The sequence below is a fragment of the Artemia franciscana genome, chromosome 6, assembly GCF_032884065.1.
Source record: "Artemia franciscana chromosome 6, ASM3288406v1, whole genome shotgun sequence".
Taxonomy (NCBI): domain Eukaryota; kingdom Metazoa; phylum Arthropoda; class Branchiopoda; order Anostraca; family Artemiidae; genus Artemia; species Artemia franciscana.
Genome location: NC_088868.1, coordinates 11,425,352 through 11,445,677, shown reverse-complemented (window position 1 = coordinate 11,445,677; position 20,326 = coordinate 11,425,352). Strand labels below are relative to the sequence as shown.

The window sequence follows — 20,326 nt, the reverse complement described above, 5'->3', positions numbered from 1 at the left end:
TCAATTTTTTTGCCAAAAACGACGAAAATGAAAACTGTCGTCCAAAAAGTGGCAAAGCCAGTTCTGGTGCCGGAAAACGCCATAATAAAAACAAGGCTTTACTGAGTTTTCGGAAGAAGAATAACTAGTACAACCGAAGGTTCGAGAAAACCCGAGAAATTGTACTGGATTCTTTTTCTTCTTCGCGTATTAGGCGATTTGGGGTTTTTCATGGGATTTTACTTATTTTAAGAACCGCTTTGCTTTTACTTGAAAAAGAATAAGGTAAATCTGGCCATGGCATTGTGAGAAAGCCATTTAAAGCCTTTTTTATGTCAACTTTTAAAGTATATTGCCTAATTTTCTAGGGGGACACTAAAAGTGTCACGTTTTTGCTGAATTTGACACTTTAGTCCCAAAAGATTTCGGCAACCCTGTACGAAAAACCACAAAATTAGCAAAATATTCAAAATGGCCAAAACTTGCCTCGTTTTACTTGCTGAAGGCTCAGAAGAAACAGAAGTAGTAGCTTCTGTGGATACTCTTAGACGTGCTGAAGTAATTAAAGCTTGTTTTTAGTTACCTAAATGAAGATCTTTTCTAAATTATTAAGAACAACTAAAATTAGCCTACTAGTAGGCCTATTGTGTGTAAAACAGTTAAATTTACCTGTAAATTGTCACAAAAGCAATTTTGTCTGTCGAAAGAGCATAGAATAAGAAATCTAGTGGTAATAATTTACCCATAGGTACTACATTTCTCTATAGAAAAGAAAATTAAGTCCTTTTTGGACCAATAACTGTTTCAAAATGCCCTTTTTGGCATTATTGATAAATGAGATAAATGGGTAATAATATAGAGTTAGGGATAAAATTCTAGACAGGGTGTATTTCACTATCTTGGAAAGGGGTTAAGTTAAAATAAAAATTTCAGCAATAAACACAGGCCAAGAAATACTCCAGGAAGGTATTACCAAGTTACCATGTTAACTCTCTGCTAATTTCTGTGTCTTATGAATTTGCCTGGCATACTTGACAGGTCTATTGGCCTACCTAGCCTATTAGAATTTTAACAAAAAAAATTATAGGCCTACCTCAATTTTTTGGTAAAATTCTAGTTAATTGACTTCTTGTGATCTTGGAAAGGGTTAAGGTTAGGAAAATGAAACTTTCAGGGATGGTTCTACAGGCTAAAGTATGTCCCGGGAAGGTATTTTAAAGCACCTACCTCTGCTCCTTCTCCCTCTAGAGGGCCCTTAAATTTGCCTACATGACAAGTATATACCTATTGAAATTTTGACAAAACAACATTTTACCTTAATTTTCAGTTACTAGTTGCTTTTTCTCTGCCTTTAGTTCCGAAAATGCAATTCCTGTTATTTGAGTAGAATTTTGAGCCATATCAATGTTTTTTTCTTTTTTAACTTAGGAAATGTATTTGTATATCTTTAAAACCTTATAAAATGGAACTGAGCAAAGTTATGAAGCTGAAAACAATTTCGTTGTACTTCAATTAAGCAGAAGATCTATTTTGCAAGGTTTCACTTTTATAATACACATATTTTTAAAGGCCATCAAAGGTCAGGGCCCTCTAGAGAGAGAAGGAGTAGGGTTGCCAAAACCTTTTGGGACTAAAGTATCAAATTCAGCAAAAACATGACACTTTTAGTGTCTCCCTAGAAAATTAGGCAATATACTTTAAAAGTTGACATAAAAAAGGCTTTAAATGGCTTTCTCACAACACCATGGCAAGATTTACGTTATTCTTTTTCAAGTAAAAGCAAAGTGGTTCTTAAAATAAGTAAAATCCCATGAAAAACCCCAAATTGCCTTATACGTGAAGAAGAAAAAGAATCCAGTACAATTTCTCAGGTTTTCTCAAACCTTTGGTTGTACTAGTTATTCTTCTTCCAAAAACTCAGTAAAGCCTTGTTTTTATTATGGCGTTTTCTGGCACCAGAACTGGCTTTGCCACTTTTTGGATGACAGTTTTCATTTTTGTCGTTTTTGGCAAAAAATTTGAAAGCACAGTCTTATTTCATGAACTGCAGAAGATTTTTGTCCTGTGGTGGTGCAGTGGATTTGACCTTAGCTTGGTAATACGGGACCCAGAGGTCAAATCATGCTGAAGGAATGCACTGCAGGGCTGAGACCTTAGTAGTCAAGAAGCTTTGTTAATTCTTAAATAATAATAACTGCAGAAGATTTTGAGTCATTTGTGCTGTGTTTGCAGTGTTACAGGAATGTAAAGAAAAGTTGGAGTACAACTAAGATGAATGACAAAATGTGTTATTTAGTTTTCACGTTTTCAGCCAAAATGTCTACTCTTACAGTGAGAAAACGAAAACAGCCATAAATCCAGTCTTCACTATGAGCCGCCCCAGCCATTTTGGCTGGAAAATGCCATAATGAAGACAGGGCTTAAAAGATTTGCACCAGCAGATCACAGATACAATGTCTGTCGCTGCCTACATGGCTTAATTGCCCTTGCCCCCTATTTTCCTTCAGTAGTATATCAGATCTTCTGCAAAAGTTTGTCAACCATTCCCTGCAGACTGATATCAAAAAGTGAGTGAAAGGTGCTTGGCTTTGAACGTGCTTCACATCCTTTTCATCTGGCTTTTGCCAACGCGTTTGGTAACATTGCTCTTGCAAAAATACACAACCACATCGTTATTTTATCCAAACATTAACATATTCATGGGATTAATTAACTAGGAGATGAAACTTGATAAGGAGAGAAATAATGACAAGACAAATATCATTTGTTCTGTGTAAAGATAATTTATTCTTCAAAAAAAAAAGAAATGTCAATTCTTTGCAAATGTCAATCTAGTGACAAGACAAAAATCACATGTGCTCAATTTAATGTTGAAATAAAAAAGAAAAAGCACAGAAAACCAAAGAGAAGGGCTTTTTGGTGTCATAGCTATGGTTTTTTGAGGAAAATCCATTTCTCACTGCCCAATCTCTTTCTTCTGAGAAGAGGTTGACGGCTTCTGTAAAAGACAATGGAAAGGCTTATATAATCGCAATCCTTTCCACCAAAAGCAGAATGGTGCACAACAAATGTCTAAGCAAATCCGAAATATTTTGTGCTAGGCCTTTGCCATCTTCTTGGCTCAAGATGGATTGAACAGAAGAGCCTAGACAGCATGAAAAGACCTTTATAAGGGAAAGACTGTGTTGACTTTCACATATGGTGCATTCCATGTTATGAAGGCTTACGAAAAGTAAGCAGATACATAATGAATTGGATTCCAATTCAGAAGCATTATACAGAGGTCCAGCCACATCCTGGGTTCAGAAAAGACCATGTTTTTCAAGAAAGAAAGGAGAAAATTTCAAGAATGTGAGAGTATGAAGGGAAACTTTAATGCAGAATTCCTGCACAAGAAATATGTTTAAAGCTTTGGCTTTCATTTTTGAAAAAAACAGCAATTTTTAGTGGTTAATCATTTTGGAGGAAAAAACTTCAGCTACTGCAATCCAATTTCAGTTATTTGGTTTTCTGATTGGTCAGTCAAATAGTTCAGGTTCAGATTTATTCTCTTTTTGCTCATCCTTGTCATCAGTCTTGCAGTACCACCTCGAAAAGTTGTTAAGTGATATTGGTGGAATCTGCCACCAATCCACCAATGCAGCACTACAAGTAACCATCTGCTTTACATGGATGAGGGAATTGACAGTTTTCACTTCCAACCGATTTTGCAACATAGTTTTAATGTTTGTTGGTTGAGAAAACTGTCTTTTGCCAACAGCACGTGAGTGAGGTAACGCGCATAAGTTCAACAAAAAGTTTTATATTTCAAAGAATTTGGGGGTGCTGTTGGGTTCTTCACATCAAACAAGAGCTTCCAAAAATAAGATGGTGAGGACACTAGCTCTTCACCACCAGACTTCAGGATCATATCTTCTTTGAAATCTGGCAGGCTCAGCCACTGGTTTTTGAGAGTGTCTCTAGCAGACTTTATCTCACTCTGACTTTTCCCCAGGAGTTTGCTAAATCTGCTGATCAAAGGACTAATCGTTTCAACAGTTCCATTCACGGCAACTTTCGGGTGTAAGTACTCAAGAGATTGTAACGTCTTATCTTTTTGATTGACCTGCTTTCTCATCTGCTTCACCAGTTCAATGTAGAATCCCAAGCACGTCAGCCTAAACTCCTTCAACAGTTTTCCCTGATGGTCCTTCTTCATTCAGATAAGCTTCTGTATTTGGACCTCACAACACATCTTTCACATCTTTGTAGTTTTGGGGCTCAAGAGGTAACTCAAAAGCATCATTTCTGTTCAGGATATCTAGTTTCACGAAGCTCTTGATGACTTTCATGTCGATCTGAAGCTTGTTATTAAATTGTGGATCATTGTGTCCCTAGACTAGAACTGTACATTCAAGGTTACCTAGGCTACCATTTATCTCCATTTCTACTGGCCTTAGTGTTAAAATATCCCAATAAGTTCTTCTTATTTCTACCTGGGACCCTGTCTATTTGTTCCTGCAGCTGTAAATAATTTTTTTTAGTCATAAAATAAGAAGCTTGCATTATATTATTAATACCTTCCCAACCTAAACAAGACTTAGCAGATTCTTTATTCATTATGAGCCCTATTCCCTGTCTATTTGCCTCATCCTTCCTGCCTGAGTAAAAAATTCCTATCACCCAATTTCATGTTTTCTATTCCTAGGATATGAGTTTCTGAACTCTAAATAATTGCAGTTTGAAGTGTTTGAATTTGTCAGTCAAAATGTTGATATGTCATTTTTTAACATTGGAATATTCCAAGTTGTAATTTTTGTATTTTCTAATTCATTGAATTTTTTTGGCTACAGGAAAAGCCATGGTCCCAGAACCAGTGCAGAATGGGGCCTGAAACATCTTCTCAAGTCTACACAGAAGTGCCTAAGCCAGCTTAGAACCAGATTGTAAAAGGTTTTTGGGACCTCGGTTGAATGGAGGCTTTATGCAATCTTGGGCCACAAAATGGTTTTCAGCACTTGGTGATGCTCTTCTATCAACAAGAGTTGAAATCCTGTACAGACAACCTCAAGCCTATTACTGCCAACTCATTGCATGTTAATTCCTAGAAATATTATGCTGCTACAGGGAGGCAGTCCATAGTGGATAAATTAGCTAGGAAGAGGGTTTTCAGCCCAAAATAAACTAAACCCTGAAGAATTATCCATTAATCAGAATCCAATGTAAATGCTGTCTCATTTACTAGGCTATAATTTCCTAGAAGGGTGCCACTCTTCAAGGTCACCCTGCAATAGATCAGCTATGACTTTGCTTGGCATGAAGCTTAGCAATGTTTAGACCTCTTTGCCGTGTTGAGAAGCACCAATCAATTTCCTATGCTACCTAAGGATGGAGTATTAAAGTTAGTTTCCTAGAACTCTATCATCACTTCAGAAATTGTCAGACTTAGCTTGCCCCATGCTCCCTCCTAGAGTCAGCAATATGTTTGCTGACTCTAATATGGTTCTTTGTTATTTTTCATCTTGTAATGTACCATGGATGCAGTATTGGCTGCAATCTAGTAAAGAGCAAAACACAGCCCATATTAACCAAAAGTTCTAAAACATTTCTTTTAATACCATTTTTACCTGATGCAGGAGTGGTAACTCTTTTTTCAGTTAATCCTTAATAGTAACATTTAAACAAAAACTAAGCTACAGGAATTAAGAAAAAAGATCTTAAGATCAAGATTAAAGATTAAGACACGGAAAATCACTTTTTGCATAGGTTGCACTGATGTCCATTTTTTCTTTGCTGGTAGCTGGACACTATAATATCATAGAGAGATTTTTAAGGGCTCATTTGAAGGCTAATTTTATATCTAGACCAATTCATGCAATCATGAAGTGTCATATCGTTGGTGTCAAGTGGAAACTGCGTATCTTGTAAAATTTGTGATTTTCACTTTTTAACACAGTTCTATTTGCCAAAAAGTTCTGTGTTGAATGGTGCATATCTTGATTGCTTCCGATTCATATGTCAGGAGATATAGACATGGTGGAAACAACATATCTGGGACTACTATACAAGGGTGTTGAGCAGAAACCACATATCTTGCAGCTTCTTAATTGCAGCATATATTGCCTCCAGAAGAAAATAATTTTTGCAGTGAAGCAACAACAGCAAAATCATAGATAAGATAGTCATTGTTCCTACTGAATTTCTAATGCCAATTAACACATTGTTTTGTAAGTTATGTGTATAATTTCTGGGGATTTGAGCCACAGTTCTTCAGGATCCGACTACATTTCCATTGAAAACAACGAAGCTAAGCCACCTCAGCTGGGAGATATGAACTGAAGATTTGTCTGAAGTAAACTTTGATTTACATGAAGCTAGTGTTTTGCTTGGCAAGGGTACCTGAAATCAAGCCTTCGATTCAGAGAGCAAGGAAGTAGACATAACCAGTTCAGATATGAAAACTCAGATGAGGAAGCCTCAGACAACAAAGAGGCTTTTCATCTGACCATGTGAGCATCAGAAAGCAAAGAATGTCTTCCACTTAAAGAAAGTGTACAAATAAAACAAGGAAAGAAAATCTTGTTAGAGTTAGGAAAAGAGGATGAAAGAAAACTGACGGAAAGGTAGAGTAAAATTAAAGCAAGAAAAATCAGACTAAACCCTTGTCTTTCAGAATAACCAAGGTGTAAGTTTTGCAAAACCTTCTCAGACAAACAAGGAAAAGGGATCTTTTCTTACTATTTAGGGCTTGGCAATAAAATCCAATAAAAAGATTGGTTGTGTGCTCACTCATTCCGAACCTGTTTCAGAGCAAACTCTGAAAGCAGAACCAAAAAGAAATGACACTGTAAGATATTATGTGCCTTGTTATGTTCGTATGATGATGAAAATAAGAAGAAAGTTTGTCTAAAATTTTTTAGGGCAATTCCTAGATCTTGTGGAGTTTCTTCAAGAAATGTAGCTAAGAACAACGATTTTGGATTTTCTTGGAGAATGGATAAGAAATCAAACCCTCTGAATAAGATAAAAAGGGATGTCTATAAGCATCCAAGAAAGTGGATAAGATACTTACTTGCTCTGGGATTCTATTACTGCTATTCTTCTACTAGAAAGAAGTAAGTTTCAAAATTTCAAAAATAAGCAAACCTATTCAGGCTCTATGCTGAACACCACAGAAAAACTTAGAAGCCTATCTTTCTCTGGGAGACCTTTATTAACTTTCTCAAGGAGTTTGATTTCAGCATCCACACACCAAAGAAGGATACATGTATTCTCCATGAAACGGTGCAGTCTGATCAGAGTATGAGAGAAATTGAAAAGTTGGCATAGACAAATTATATAATAGAGAAGACAGCAACCAGGCACTACTTGGAAGCCTGACTCCAATGTGCTGAGGCTGACCAGTGTCACGTTGATCCTCACTTTGATTTAGAAAAAGTACTTGGCACACTGCACAGAGAGGGATTGTTGATTGAGTTTTACTATAAAATATACTTTCTATAGTCTTACAGATTACAGGAATATGACTAAGAATGGATGCTGCTTTTTTTGGGAGTAGAAGAATGGAAACCAAGGGGCAAATAAAATCACAATTTGTCTTTCATGGTGGATTTAAGGTTTTGATAGTTATGGCACTGTCAAGACTGTAAGCCTGTCCTTTGAACTGTCCTTTTGGACAAAGCAGAAACCACCAAATGCTTGAATTGCTTTGTCAATTCTTCAGCAGTGTAAAGGAATAGTAAAAACGTGAATAGAGACTAGACTGGGATGTTTTCCAAATACTATGATGCCATGCCACTCCCAGGATGGCTACAGGAGGTTTCTACCACCATATTCTGCTGTTAAGCACAATTGAAGGGGATATTTGGCACTATAACATACGCCTACTGTCAAATATCTGTGTTCCTTAGGATCATTCCTCACAATTCAGAAAGGATAGGTATTCCATTGTTCTCGACCCTTTTGTATTCTAAATAATTGAAACCATGTTGCTATTCAGAACATATACTAGCTTCAGAAAGTCTGTAAAAGTAAAATATCCTGCCTGAACTACAAAAACAGTTCTTGATTATCTGTCCTGGCCCATGAGTTGGCTGTCAGGGAACATTAACAATATTTCCCCTTCACAGTGCTGTAAATACTCCTATCTGTGCTCCCGTCTAATATGAAAAATCTATCAAGGAAATGCAGTAACAAGGATTTTGTTTTAATTATCTATGTAGATGCTGATTGTATGTCTTCAGTGTGGGAGGGATTCAGTCAGATGATAAAAACTTGTAGGTCACATATAGCACCCATCACATAAGTTCGTCCAAAGAATTTTAGTGATGAATATGTATAGCTAAAGCAAGCACTTGATTATGGTTAATTTAAAAAGAACACTTTCTGAAAAAGAAGTTTTTTAAAGAAAAGTAAAGGTCATGTTAAACTTAAGATATGAAGAAATAGAAACCTACAATAAATCAAACTCAAAACAACCAGAAATTACTATTGAAAAATAAATGAAACCCAAAACAAACAGAAATTAAATAAACATTCATAGCAAAAAACATGCAACAGCTACTAATATAAATGAATAAATAAATCTCAAAACGAGTAAAGCTTAAGTTGAATATACAAATCAAGCTTAAAACGAACAAAAAATATTTTGCTATTGAGGCATATATGAAACCCAAAACGAACAGAAATAAAATAAACAATCTTAGCAAACAAACAAACAATAGCTACTAATATAAATAGTTAATAGATCTTAAAACGAGTGAAACTTAAATTGAATATGCAAATCTAACTTGAAACAAACAAAAATCTCTACAATAAAAGTTTGGAGTTTGCCTCCTTCTTTCACTGTAAAAGTCTGAAACCTGCTGCATCATTGGCGCCTACCCCCTGGCCCTGGGGTTTGCGCCAACACTGGAGTTTTTCTTATCTGACCTTTGAACTATTTTTGTGGACTCTATGCTTTAGTATGACTTGAAATGAAGATGAAATAAAACATAATATGAACTCTGGAAACCCAGTTATTTCTCTCTATACAATAGTGAATTTCAAGCTGTGATACAAATTCTAAAGCTAGTCTATAGTAGCCTGCTAATACTATCAAGAGGGCTTTACTTTGAACATGTCTAAAAACTAATCATGCCATGTCCTTTTATTAACTTCTGCCTGATTTGCTTTCAACAGAGTTTAAAAAATCCTGAATTCTAATTATATTTATCCTTAACAGATAAATGTGACCCTTGCTAGCCTTCATGGTAAGGATCCAGTGACTTGTAGTCGTGGGGTCATTATTGTTCCAGATGCATCATTGGATGATATTGATGATGAAGCTGTGTATGATGTTATTCTTGTACCAGGAGGACTCAAAGGGGTTGAAAATCTGAGTCAGGTATGTTACATTTATTGAGTTTGGTTATTTATTGAGGTTGGTTGAACTTAGATAAATTTGCCATTGAGGTAGGTCTGTCACCAAAAAATAATTTTTTCTGGGTTTGCTTTGCTAGAGTTGTCAGTTCAATACTTTTGTTACTGGCATCGTCTATCTATTATGCGCAACATCACCATCTAATGGTGGGCCAAAGATGGTTAATTAACTAAAATTACTTGTTTTCACCAGTCATTTTCAGGACGCAGTGCATCACAGAATTCTGGACTGGCACTTTTGATTGAAACCTGATTGTTAAGTCTATGGTTTATGTTGATTTTGATTGTCAAGATTTCTCATCTAAGTTTTTTATGTAAGTAAAAGCTGTTGGAACAAACAGCAATTGTTCACCTCAAGAAATTAAATATGTTATATTATACTACCATGGCTATAAAGTAGTAGTTCAATTTTCATGGGCTAACAATAACTGTCAGCTTAGCTCAGAAACTATCTTCAACCCAGCTTATGTAGCAGTGTAAATACAAATTTTTTTTTACTTCCTGATAAACATCCAATTTAGCTATTAGTGGAATATTTTCTTTCCATGAACCCCCCTCCCCCATCTCTCTTTCTCTCTTGAGAAGTTGCAAGGATAAAAATATGAGCACTGGAAGGGGAAACCGACAAAGTGTTGTCGGGTATTGGAGAATGGCAAAGAATAAACATTAAGATGGTGGCTAAACACTTAGTAAAAGGAGTAAAGTGTCGAATTTGGAAAGATTGTCGGTTAAAAATGAAGTACCCTACTGGTTGTCCTGAGTAATACGCTCAGAGGTTCCATATTCAAATTCTGCAATAGTTTAGTTTTTATTAAAAGAGAAGTTTTTCTTGAAAAATAAATTGGGAGGGGTACAACGAGACCATTTCCTTGCTTTTCTGGGTTTATAAACATCTTACTTTACGTAGCAATAACTATAAACCTTATGCAGGTACAATAGCGTTACTTTTTACTAAAGCTATTTTTTTTTAAGAGTCCAAAGGTCGCCAGGCTGCTGAAAAACCACGAAAAGAGGGGATCTATTATTGCTGCTATCTGTGCTGGTGAGTTCATCTTTTCTTTTATTGCTACTCTATATACTTGAACTCGAACTACATACAGATCTGACGAACAAAGATTTCTTTTATGTACTGCTCTTCATATTTTAGACCCAATTTACTTGGGAGTGACCCTCTCCGGTATACACATTACGGCCCAATGTGTTAGCTTTTTCCTTCGATATGCTATTACAATTTCCTTACTTAAATAAATAGAGGCTTGGGATGGGCATATAGGTAGCAATACTTCTTAAATAATGGAGTTACATTATAAAGTTGAAACACTGTACTAGCTGGCTGTTGGGGGAGGGATGGAAGGGGGTGGCAAAATCGCCGCCTGGGACTTAATCAATCCCAGACCCTTGTTACCTGGCTGCTGTGCAGTAGCGTATCTCCTCTGATCCTTGTTTACTCGCCTTGGGACTATATCCTTAGGTACGCTTGCCCAGCTTAACTCTCGTTTCTGCAACAGGCCTTTTTGTAGTACCGTCCAAATATTTTGAGTGAAAATAATGCGATCACCAATTTTCTATTCTATCTTGTTTTCAAAATCATTGACAGTGCAATGTACTATCCAAATATTTGAATTTTTTTTGTCTTGATTTTTTTTTTTTTTGAAGAAACATTTTGGCATGGTGGTCGTCATGAGTGCTGATTTTTATGATTGAAGTCCCTTTTATCTTTCACGCTCTAAGATTCAGCTATAGTGTATCCTGCTTGGAAGTGAATAAACATCTCTTTTTAAGATTGCATTTAAAACTTTTTTTCTTTTGTCAATACTCGGGCCATGCCACGTCTTAAGATTCGTTTATGATTGTGTGCCAACTATCAGTAACATGCTCCTTCCTTACTCTTGAAAAGTGTTGTGTGTGGCGGGAAACTTATCTAACTTTGATATCAACGGCTTACTTTACTATAGAGCAGTTTTGAATAGCTTGGAGACAGTTTATCTCTAATTTAAATATTGTTGTTTTTAGGTCCATTGTGTCTAATGACTCATAGCATTGGCCTTGGCAAGAAGGTCACATCCCACCCAAGTGTCCAAGACAAGCTGGTTGCTGGTGGCTATCAGTATTCAGAACAAATAGCGTGCAAAGATGGTGTGTTTTTTTTACTTTCTATGTTTTTTTGTCTTAATTATTAGGGTGGTCACTTATTGAAAATTTTCGGAGAGAAGGGGGGGGGGGGTGAGTATGTACAAATATTCCTGTGATGGGGGGGGGGTAAACTTAAAAAGTAAATTTTTTTTAATGAGCTATTTTAAACAAGAATTTTGGGAAAGAATGGCATTAAGTAGGATAATAAAACTCTTAGATTTCAATGACGCAGATGGTTTGAATGTCCTTCGTGAAAGTGCTAACAAAATTATTTGATTTTTAGAGTTGTCGGGACTTCAGAGGACAAGAACAGGTTTGAGATATAATGTTAAGAAATTTTTGTGTGTTAACTAAGTGGCTTAGATTTGAAATAAAGTTGGGTAAACTTTGTTGTAGGTACTAAGAAAATGTACAGAGAAGAGAACTTCAAATACCTAGTGATAGTTTTACATACCGTCATTAGTAAGGGTAGTGGTTGTAGTAAAACGTAAAAAGCAGAATAGCCAATGCATAGTGAGTTTTTTTTGTAGTTTAAAAGGGTATTGAAAAATAAAAGGACAAGCTTTAGAGCTAAAATTAGGTAGCTAAAAGCCACGCTAATGAAAGTCGTCGGATATGGCTCTGAAATATGGTTGTTTCCAAAACTTTAGGAAAATATGCTAGATATTTTTCAGAGGTGTTGAAAAACATTGTCTAGTGATTGTTTTAGGTATTCGTACAATATGCTGTACAAAAACACGGTTTAGACAACTGGCTAAGAAGAAAAGCAAGTTAGGATGGTTGGGTTACGTTTTGTGGATGAAGAATGGATAGTTGCTAAAAATTATGCTTTTTGACAATCTATTGGAGGCCCAGCTAAACGCAGTGTATCCTTTAATAGTGTGAAAAGAGGTCACCAAAACATATTTAAAGGAAGTAAGAACTTTATGAGAGGGAATGAAGAATGAAACTCCAAGGGCGCCGGCAGAAAATTTTCCAGGGGGGGGCAGACACCAAAATAGCAGTGATGGTTGGGTGACAGTTTAGGTGGTTTAGGACACCAGACTACGACTTTACCCCGAAGAGGACGAATTTGTAATCAGTTTAAAATTCTGAGAAGCTAATTGATTTAAAAGTATCAATAACTATATTCTAGGCTTCCCAGTTGCAAAAGAAGTAATGCCAAATAATGGCAGTACTGGATTCAACCAAGTTGATGCGCTTTTTTTGTAATGAAGTTAGGCTATGTCTGGTGATCTGTAATTGCGTATCAGCTATAATGAATGGGGTGAGTCATTGTCTAGGTAGGGATAGGGTATATTCTTATATACTCTTCCTGAGGCTTATTCTGCCTGAGGAGCTTCAGATAAATGTTGAAAGAGGTATGGGAGTGTAGGAATTAATTAAAATGTTTCTCTATACAGCTAAAATGTTACATTCCTATATCTGAAAGCACATAGATGGCTTTTTCTAGGGGGGGGGGGATTTCTATGGGGTGGTAAATACTGCTAGGAACGTAGTTTTCAGCAATTGTAAATGGTAATATTTTTCTTTCTCTATTTATATTAAGTACTTCAATGTATTTAAACGAATGTATGTAATGCATTTATCGATAAGAAAATCATATTATAAAGGTTGTGACGGCTTCAGTTATGCAGAATATCAAAAGTCTCACTTAATTTCCATCCATTCAAACAATTATACTCCTTTTCATCCAACGGAAATTCTTTAATCGTAATATTAACAAGGACTTTTCACCAAAATTAGTATTCATTACCAATTTTTAAGTATATTAAAATTCCGTCCAAAATTGAAATTGCAAGTTTAAACGTTGAATGGTACTAATGAACGTACAATTAATGATTTACAAATTTTAAAAACAATTAACCAGGGATTTAAGGGACCTGTACCTCTAATTATATCTTGGTTATATGCCTTGGTGTGATTTGGAAAACAATCAGAAATTAAATAAAAAAAGCTTTTTAACTGAAAGTAAGGAACAGATTTGGAACTTATTTGAACAGAATAGTCTTTTTATGAAGGGGGCTGCCTGCTCCTTAGCTCCCTACTCTTTATTGTGAAGTTTACCTTTTTTCAAATTTTAAAGAAAATTTACAATTGGAAAAAAAAATTTCAAAGCCTTAAAAAATCTTTTGGTTAATGAACAAAGTGTTCCCCTTGTATACAGAGTAATTTATATTTATTTTAAGTTTTAGCTCCTTACCTTAGTTGAAAAACCTTTTCTCTTAGTTTAACTATATTCTATGAAACTGTAAAGTTTTATGAATACAAAACTTTTGGTAGAGCAGAAAAAACTGTCAATATTTCAATGATCTGTATTTGGATTTTTATGGAAGTCATAGAGTTCTAATGAAATACATATAATCAGATTCAGTGTATCAACTAACCCTTCTGTAGAGGTTTCAAGCTCATATCTGCAAAAATGTGGACTTTTATGAATTTTGCCAGAAGAAAGATCACGAATGCTTTTTATCTGTTTTTTTCCCCAGGGGTGATCGTATCGTCCCAGTGGGTCTAGAACGTTCGGGGGAATGATTCATTTTAGTCCTAGTGCCCTTTTTAAGTGACCAAAAAACTGGAGGGCAACTAGACCCCCTCCCACGCCACTTTTTCCCAAAATCGTCTGATTAAAATTTTAAGATAGCTTTTTTTTCTCGCATAGTTGAAAGGCCCAATAATTATGTCTTTGGACATAAAATGACCCCTTAAAGCCCTAGAGAAAGATTTTCAACTTGAAAAAATTGCCCATTGTTTTATTTTTTATTGAGAAGTATGCATATATTTTTGGCTGGGAGGAGAAGACGAATTTTCTGCTGGGAGAATTTTCCATGGAGAGTGAAGTTTCCATGGGGTGATTTCTTTAGGGGAAATTATACTCTGGCTGAGTTTGCCAGAATTCCTATACGAAATTTCTTTATATGTCTTGCTTTCTCTTTACCGATTCACTTTTGCTCGCTCTTTGCACGAAAGTTTAAATTTTGTCCGAATTATGTAAAAACGACTCATGAAACACAAGGGTCGTTTAATTAGAACAATAAGTAACTTTTTTCGTAAGTGCCTAAAAACTGTAGCGTGAAGAGCGAAGTGTTGAGGAGGGGGTGACCGCCCTCATATACGTAATAATTTCTTCTCGTTGTAAGTTTTAATGTTGCACCTTATTTTCAGTTGAAAATTTATTTTTTCTTTATTTCATGAAGCTTAGAGACTAACATTCTTCTAATAGTAATGGAAAAAGTATGTCAATTAAAGTTAAAGTATATAAAAATGAAAAAAGTAAGTAATTACAAAAAATACACAAAACAATAGCCCACTTAACAAAAACTAAGATTTTCCACAAGTGGCACCAAAAGTGTTGTTTTCAGTGCTATATCGCACTTACGAATGATAGAATTGACAAAAAAAGCACGTAGGTATGAGAAATAGCTTTCAAATAAGTTATTAAACGTAACTCTTATAAGTTCTGCTTGCCCAATAGCCCCAGCTTTTCCACTTGAGACATGGCACCAAATATGCCGTTTTTAGTGCCATTTGGAACTTGTAGATGGTGGAATTTATAGGAGGAATGTAGATATGAGCAATATATTTCATATGAGCCATAAAAAATCTGTCTATGGTGTTCTGGTAGCCTGCTAGTGCCACCCCTTGAGAAATGGCACAAAAAGTGCGATTTTAGTGCCATATGGCACTTGCAGATGGGGGAATTTATAAGAAACACGTAGATTATGAGAAATAGCTTTTGAATGAGTCATTAAGCATCTCTCTATGAAGTTCTGGTAACCCGCTAGGCCTTAAAAAAAAAACAAGAAAAAAAAAAAAAACGGGAGACACATCAGTGCTACCGATGCAAAAAAGTGATTTTCCTTGTTGCAAAAGGAAAATCTACTTTTTGATCACGCTGATTCCAATGGTATACTTTTCATGTTGATCTGTTGCCATTTTCGAGAGGTTTCAGACTTTTTTTCGAAATCACCATAAATTTCTTTTCGCAATAAACTTTTACGTTTAGGACGAACCGGAATAATAGTCGCCATTCCTAAATCAGTGTCAGATGACAATTTTTTTTCACTAGTTAGTTTTTTTCAACACGCGTTTTTTACTTTTGGTTACTATGGGCTGTTGTTCGCTCTTTACTAGGTTGCAGCTTGCGCTGCAACCATAATGTATCTTTTTCTGTAATACAGATATGAAATATGTAACGTTTCTCCTGTTGCTATCGCCCTAGTGTTTATCTTATCATTTAATCACCTGAGACTGGTCATCTTTTGCTATTTTAAAACCATTGTCTGGTTGTGAAAATTTATGCAGAAGCTGTTAAGGCGTGCGGAAGTCGTTAAGACGTTCAATTAAGAACGCTTAAAAAAAAGGAAGAAGAATTCAGGTCTGTACAACACTTGTCACCAATGCCTAGCTACGAACAACGAATAGGTTTGGACTAAACAGATGTTCGTTAGTGTCTGATTTAAAAATATTCAGTTTTATTTTGAACATCTTTCTATGTCCAATAATAACTCTAAAGGTCAAAAATTATGATATGTTGAAAGTGTCTGTTTGATCTGGCTTTAATTTGAATTGATTTGTTAATTTTTTGGTTTCAGGCAAAATAATTACAAGTCGTGGACCTGGAACTGCGATAAACTTCGCTTTGCTGATAATTCACGAGTTACTGTCACCTGAAGTTTGTGAAAAAATTGCGAAGTTTATGGTTATGCAGCCTGTCGACTATAGTGCTTTCTGATTTTTAAAAGGTATTTTTTTCTTTTGCATGTTTGGGGGGAACAGCTGGATTCCTTGCTTATTCAGGTATATTTCATAAATGAAGGCCATTTTTCTTACTGCATCATTAAAGGAGGCTCTGGGACTAATAAATTTACTATGAAGAGGGAGGGGGCATTTTTGAGCTGGTAAGCCATCTTTATGTCAAATATTTTTAATCTTGGTTGATATGTATCCCCCCATTTTAATTCTTTAAAAATATAACTAAAAAACAAAGGGGATATAACAGAGACTTCAATCGGGAGTTTCTTTGCCCCCCCCCCGCTAGATTTTTCACTCCGCTCTGGGATCTGAAAAATATATTTTGGGATGGGGGAAGGAGCTATTTATCCCCTCCCCTTCATATTAAAAAATAAATTTCGCCCCAGTCCCTAAATTTTCGTGATCTGACGGCACAGGGAGATAATCCTATCCCTAAAAAGTTTTGTAGTTTTTGTTAAATAAGTGTGATTGTTGAGAGGTTAGGCATTTTTCCTTAAAATTTAAACTTTTTCCCCAGTCCCTAAATGTTCGTGAACTCAAGGCACAGGGCACAGACAGCACAGACAATCCTATCCCTAAAAAGTTTTGTAGTTTTTGTTAAATAAGTTTGATTATCGAGAGGTTAGATATCTTCCCTTAAAAAATAAACTTTTTCCCCAGTCCCTAAATTTTCGTGAACTTAGGGCACAGTGAAATCCTTTTTAGGATCCTATCTCTAAAAAGTTTTGGGTTTTTTGTTAAATAAGTGTGATTGCCGAGAGGTTAGGTATTTGGCCTTAAAAAATAAACTTTTTCTTAAGCTTTCCAGGAACTATAATTTCAGCTTGTTTGTGTGTTTACACTGTTACACCCTTTTAGTGTGTTATAGCCGCTGCTAACTGAACATCCGGTTTGCCTGAGAGGAATGGAATCTAGTGCATCAACGTTGGCACCATATCTGTACCCTCGGGAGGGGAGGGTTGTTAATCCTCTCATCCTTCTGATAAATATCTGAAGGGTCCCTACAAAACTCGATACATAAATGCCCTTTTTAAACGTAGAGACTAAACTGAAATGTTGGTTGTATGTGCCTATGATTGTAATTTTTCTTTCTTCTCTCTGGGAATAATATTTCTGTTGTCCACAGACAATTTCTAAATTTAATTTTAATTTCTACTTAGCAGCCTACTTAGTAGACTCTTGTTTCAAAATGTTTACCTCGATACAATTTTTTACGAAGTTTGATCTATCACCATGAAAGTAATAAAAACAAATCACAAACTCATCTTCAAATCATAGAAGAATTTCATAGGCAATATAATTTGGTAATATAATCAAATTTATATATTCACTCGGTAGCAAATTATTAATCAGACCATTTGATACTCACAAGGGCGATTTCGCCCATGTCACTTCCCTCCCTAAAGATGGGATGCCACTAGTTAAATATTTTTGTCTTCCTCGTCATGTGGTTCTCAGCGTTTTTTCTTTCACGCACACCCATTATAGGTCTTTCCACACACCTATCCTTTTGGAAGTATTTCAAGCAGGAAAAATTCACATTATTATTATTACTTCGCATTATTATTATTATTTATATTATTATTATTGTATTATTATCATTACTTCGCATTATATTATTATTATGCTTTTGATATTCTGACAACGACCTTTTTTACAATCATATTCGGTTGTGGTATTATATTGTTTATTAAAAACAATTGAAGAGCTTAATACGTTTGTCAGAATTCTCAAAAAGGTTTCTTTTTTCACCTACTGTACGAGTTGAAATGTTTAAGGAGACTCCTAATATACAACTCAAGTTGGTCTGTGACAACAAAAACAAATGCAAATAACCATTACAAATGGAATGCCAAAGAAGTTCACTCTTATTAACTTTAATCTGTGGTGCTATGCTGCCTTTGACGCTAATCTTATAATCGTTTTTTTTTTTATTCAGCTGTGTAAAGCATGCGCAGTCTATGACACTCGCCGTTTTAAATTCATGTTAGTGCCATGTTAAATCTTGCTCACTTGCTTGCAGCTGGACCAGGCGTTTTCGCCTCAAGCGGTATCTGAACAATACCTCTGAACGATGGTCTCCCACGATTGTCAGCCTTTTGCCAATTCTTCGGTGAACTTCGGCCAATATTTGACCCATCTGTGGCTGTTAGCTAAGTTTCGCGAAGGTGACATTTTGGGTTGCTTATATCTCATCCTTATGTGTACGTGGACTGATTTTACAAATGATGCATTTTGCGTGATGAATTTTTGCATCGGGTTTTTGTTATACAATCAAGTAGATTTTTATTTAAACAAGAACTGCTTTCCAAAGCACACCAAATTATCTGATCTGCTATTTAAATTTTAAATAAACATAAAAATAGTCATTGAAGTCATAAAATAAAATAAATAGTCATAAAAATAAATATAAATAATCATAAATAAAATAGTCATAAATAATAAATAGTCATAAAATAAATATAGTCATTGAATCTCCATTCAAAGAAATCCGCCGATGTCGTTGAAGGGATAGTCTCCCTCAGGGGTGTCACTCGGGAGAAGCTTCCTCAGGACCGAGTCTATTTCTTGAATAGTCAATCCTACGCATTTTCTTCTTAAAACATATGGATTTTAGGAAGAATATCGGGATTTTTAATCCTAAACATAATCACAAGAACAATAAGTGGCTCAGGAAGAGGGAGATGATTTGCTTCTAGAACACTGTCACTAATGCTGTTAGGACCTGTCCTTCAAAGGGAGCCTCTGGTCTTTGGAAGTACTGTAGTTTGTCCTACTTCTACCATTTTGGACCTTTTAGAGTGGCTTCACTAAAGCTTTGGAGCCTTAATGTGGGCTGCGGACAGCCAAAGTTGGCAAATTGTCCTGTTGGACGGACTTGTATGACAGACTACCTAAGAAATTAACTTTACAGACATGTGAGTGGGAAGATTGAGAAAAAATAAATGCAAAATTAGATAAGTGTCATGTTATGAATCTGGTTGTGTCGATAATGAAATAAAAAATTTACCTATTTTATTGCTAATTTCTATAGGGGATGATTAAATTGTCCAATTATTCCAATTGTATTAAATATTTCAATAATTTCATTGACGTGCTTGTGCTATTTTATCGAATACATTACATTTTATTTTGTTACCCGTTAAAATTTTTTTTATTGGTTATCCTAAAGGTCGCTGATGAAATATTTCGTTTTTCAGGTCTACCTCCGATACTCCCATGGCTTAGAAACCCATCTCCGATCTAACTGAAGAAATTAAGTACCTTTTTTGTAGTATCTATAGCTATTAAATTGAATTAAAATTTAACTTCTCCTGAGAAAACTGAGGTATCTGTCAGTTATTAATCATAGAATCACGTAACTGAAATCAGTAGATTGGTCAATATGATAGTGAAAGAGTAATATAAATAGCGTTGAAGAACACACTGCCTTTTCATATCAAACAAACACAGCTTAGAAATAATTGGGAAATTTTTCAAGACAGTGGAATTCAATTCAGTAAATATTTCAGCCGTATGTCCAAGGGTCGTCTTCAGCACGACACCAGAAATATATACTTACATTAAAATGTGAAAGTTAAACTAAAAATGTTTTTAAAAAACTTTTTAAAACAGCCCTAGCATCCTTACTTATACGGAGTTCAACCAGGACTAATAAATAAAATGACGTGAGATGATAAATTCATTAAAAAAAATAATAATAATTGAATACAAGCTTTCAAAGCTAATCTTGCTTTTTTGGCAGTTTGCCTCAAAGGTCTTTTTGTAACTTGTTCAATACTATTAGAAATTGGTTTAACGAAATATTTTGTTAGATCATTTTTAATTAAATTTCATAAACAATTTAGTGACTACTGCCACAAAATACTTTTAAAAAAATTTTCTGTCATTAGTAATGATTTGGGGATAAAACAGCTTGTTCAGGAATCGATCGAAATTAACCTCAAAATAAATAATAATATCTCTTTAAATTGGGACTTGGGGAAGTGTTCACTAAATTCCTTCGGTTTTTTTTGGGAGGGGGGGGGGTACTAATAAACTTTAAAAGACGCACCGAAAA

At 35.2% G+C, this 20,326-nt stretch overlaps 1 protein-coding gene across 1 annotated transcript; it reads left to right on the top strand.

The window, feature by feature from the left end:
• The first annotated feature begins 406 nt into the window (after positions 1-406).
• LOC136028044 (Parkinson disease protein 7 homolog) lies at positions 407-19,574 on the top strand. The gene is made up of 6 exons (XM_065705636.1): positions 407-537; positions 9,182-9,343; positions 10,351-10,420; positions 11,392-11,514; positions 16,107-16,256; positions 19,467-19,574. Exons 1-5 carry the CDS (start codon positions 451-453, stop codon positions 16,244-16,246), a joined length of 582 nt encoding a protein of 193 aa, XP_065561708.1. The 5' UTR covers positions 407-450; the 3' UTR covers positions 16,247-16,256; positions 19,467-19,574.
• The last annotated feature ends 752 nt before the right edge of the window (positions 19,575-20,326 follow it).

Coding starts and splice junctions, on each gene's coding strand:
- LOC136028044 (XM_065705636.1), top strand. CDS start 451: ATGGCCAAAACTTGCCTCGTTTTACTTGCTGAAGGCTCAGAAGAAACA. Junction 538..9,181: donor ATACTCTTAGACGTGCTGAA/GTAATTAAAGCT, acceptor TATCCTTAACAG/ATAAATGTGACCCTTGCTAG. Junction 10,421..11,391: donor TATTGCTGCTATCTGTGCTG/GTGAGTTCATCT, acceptor TGTTGTTTTTAG/GTCCATTGTGTCTAATGACT.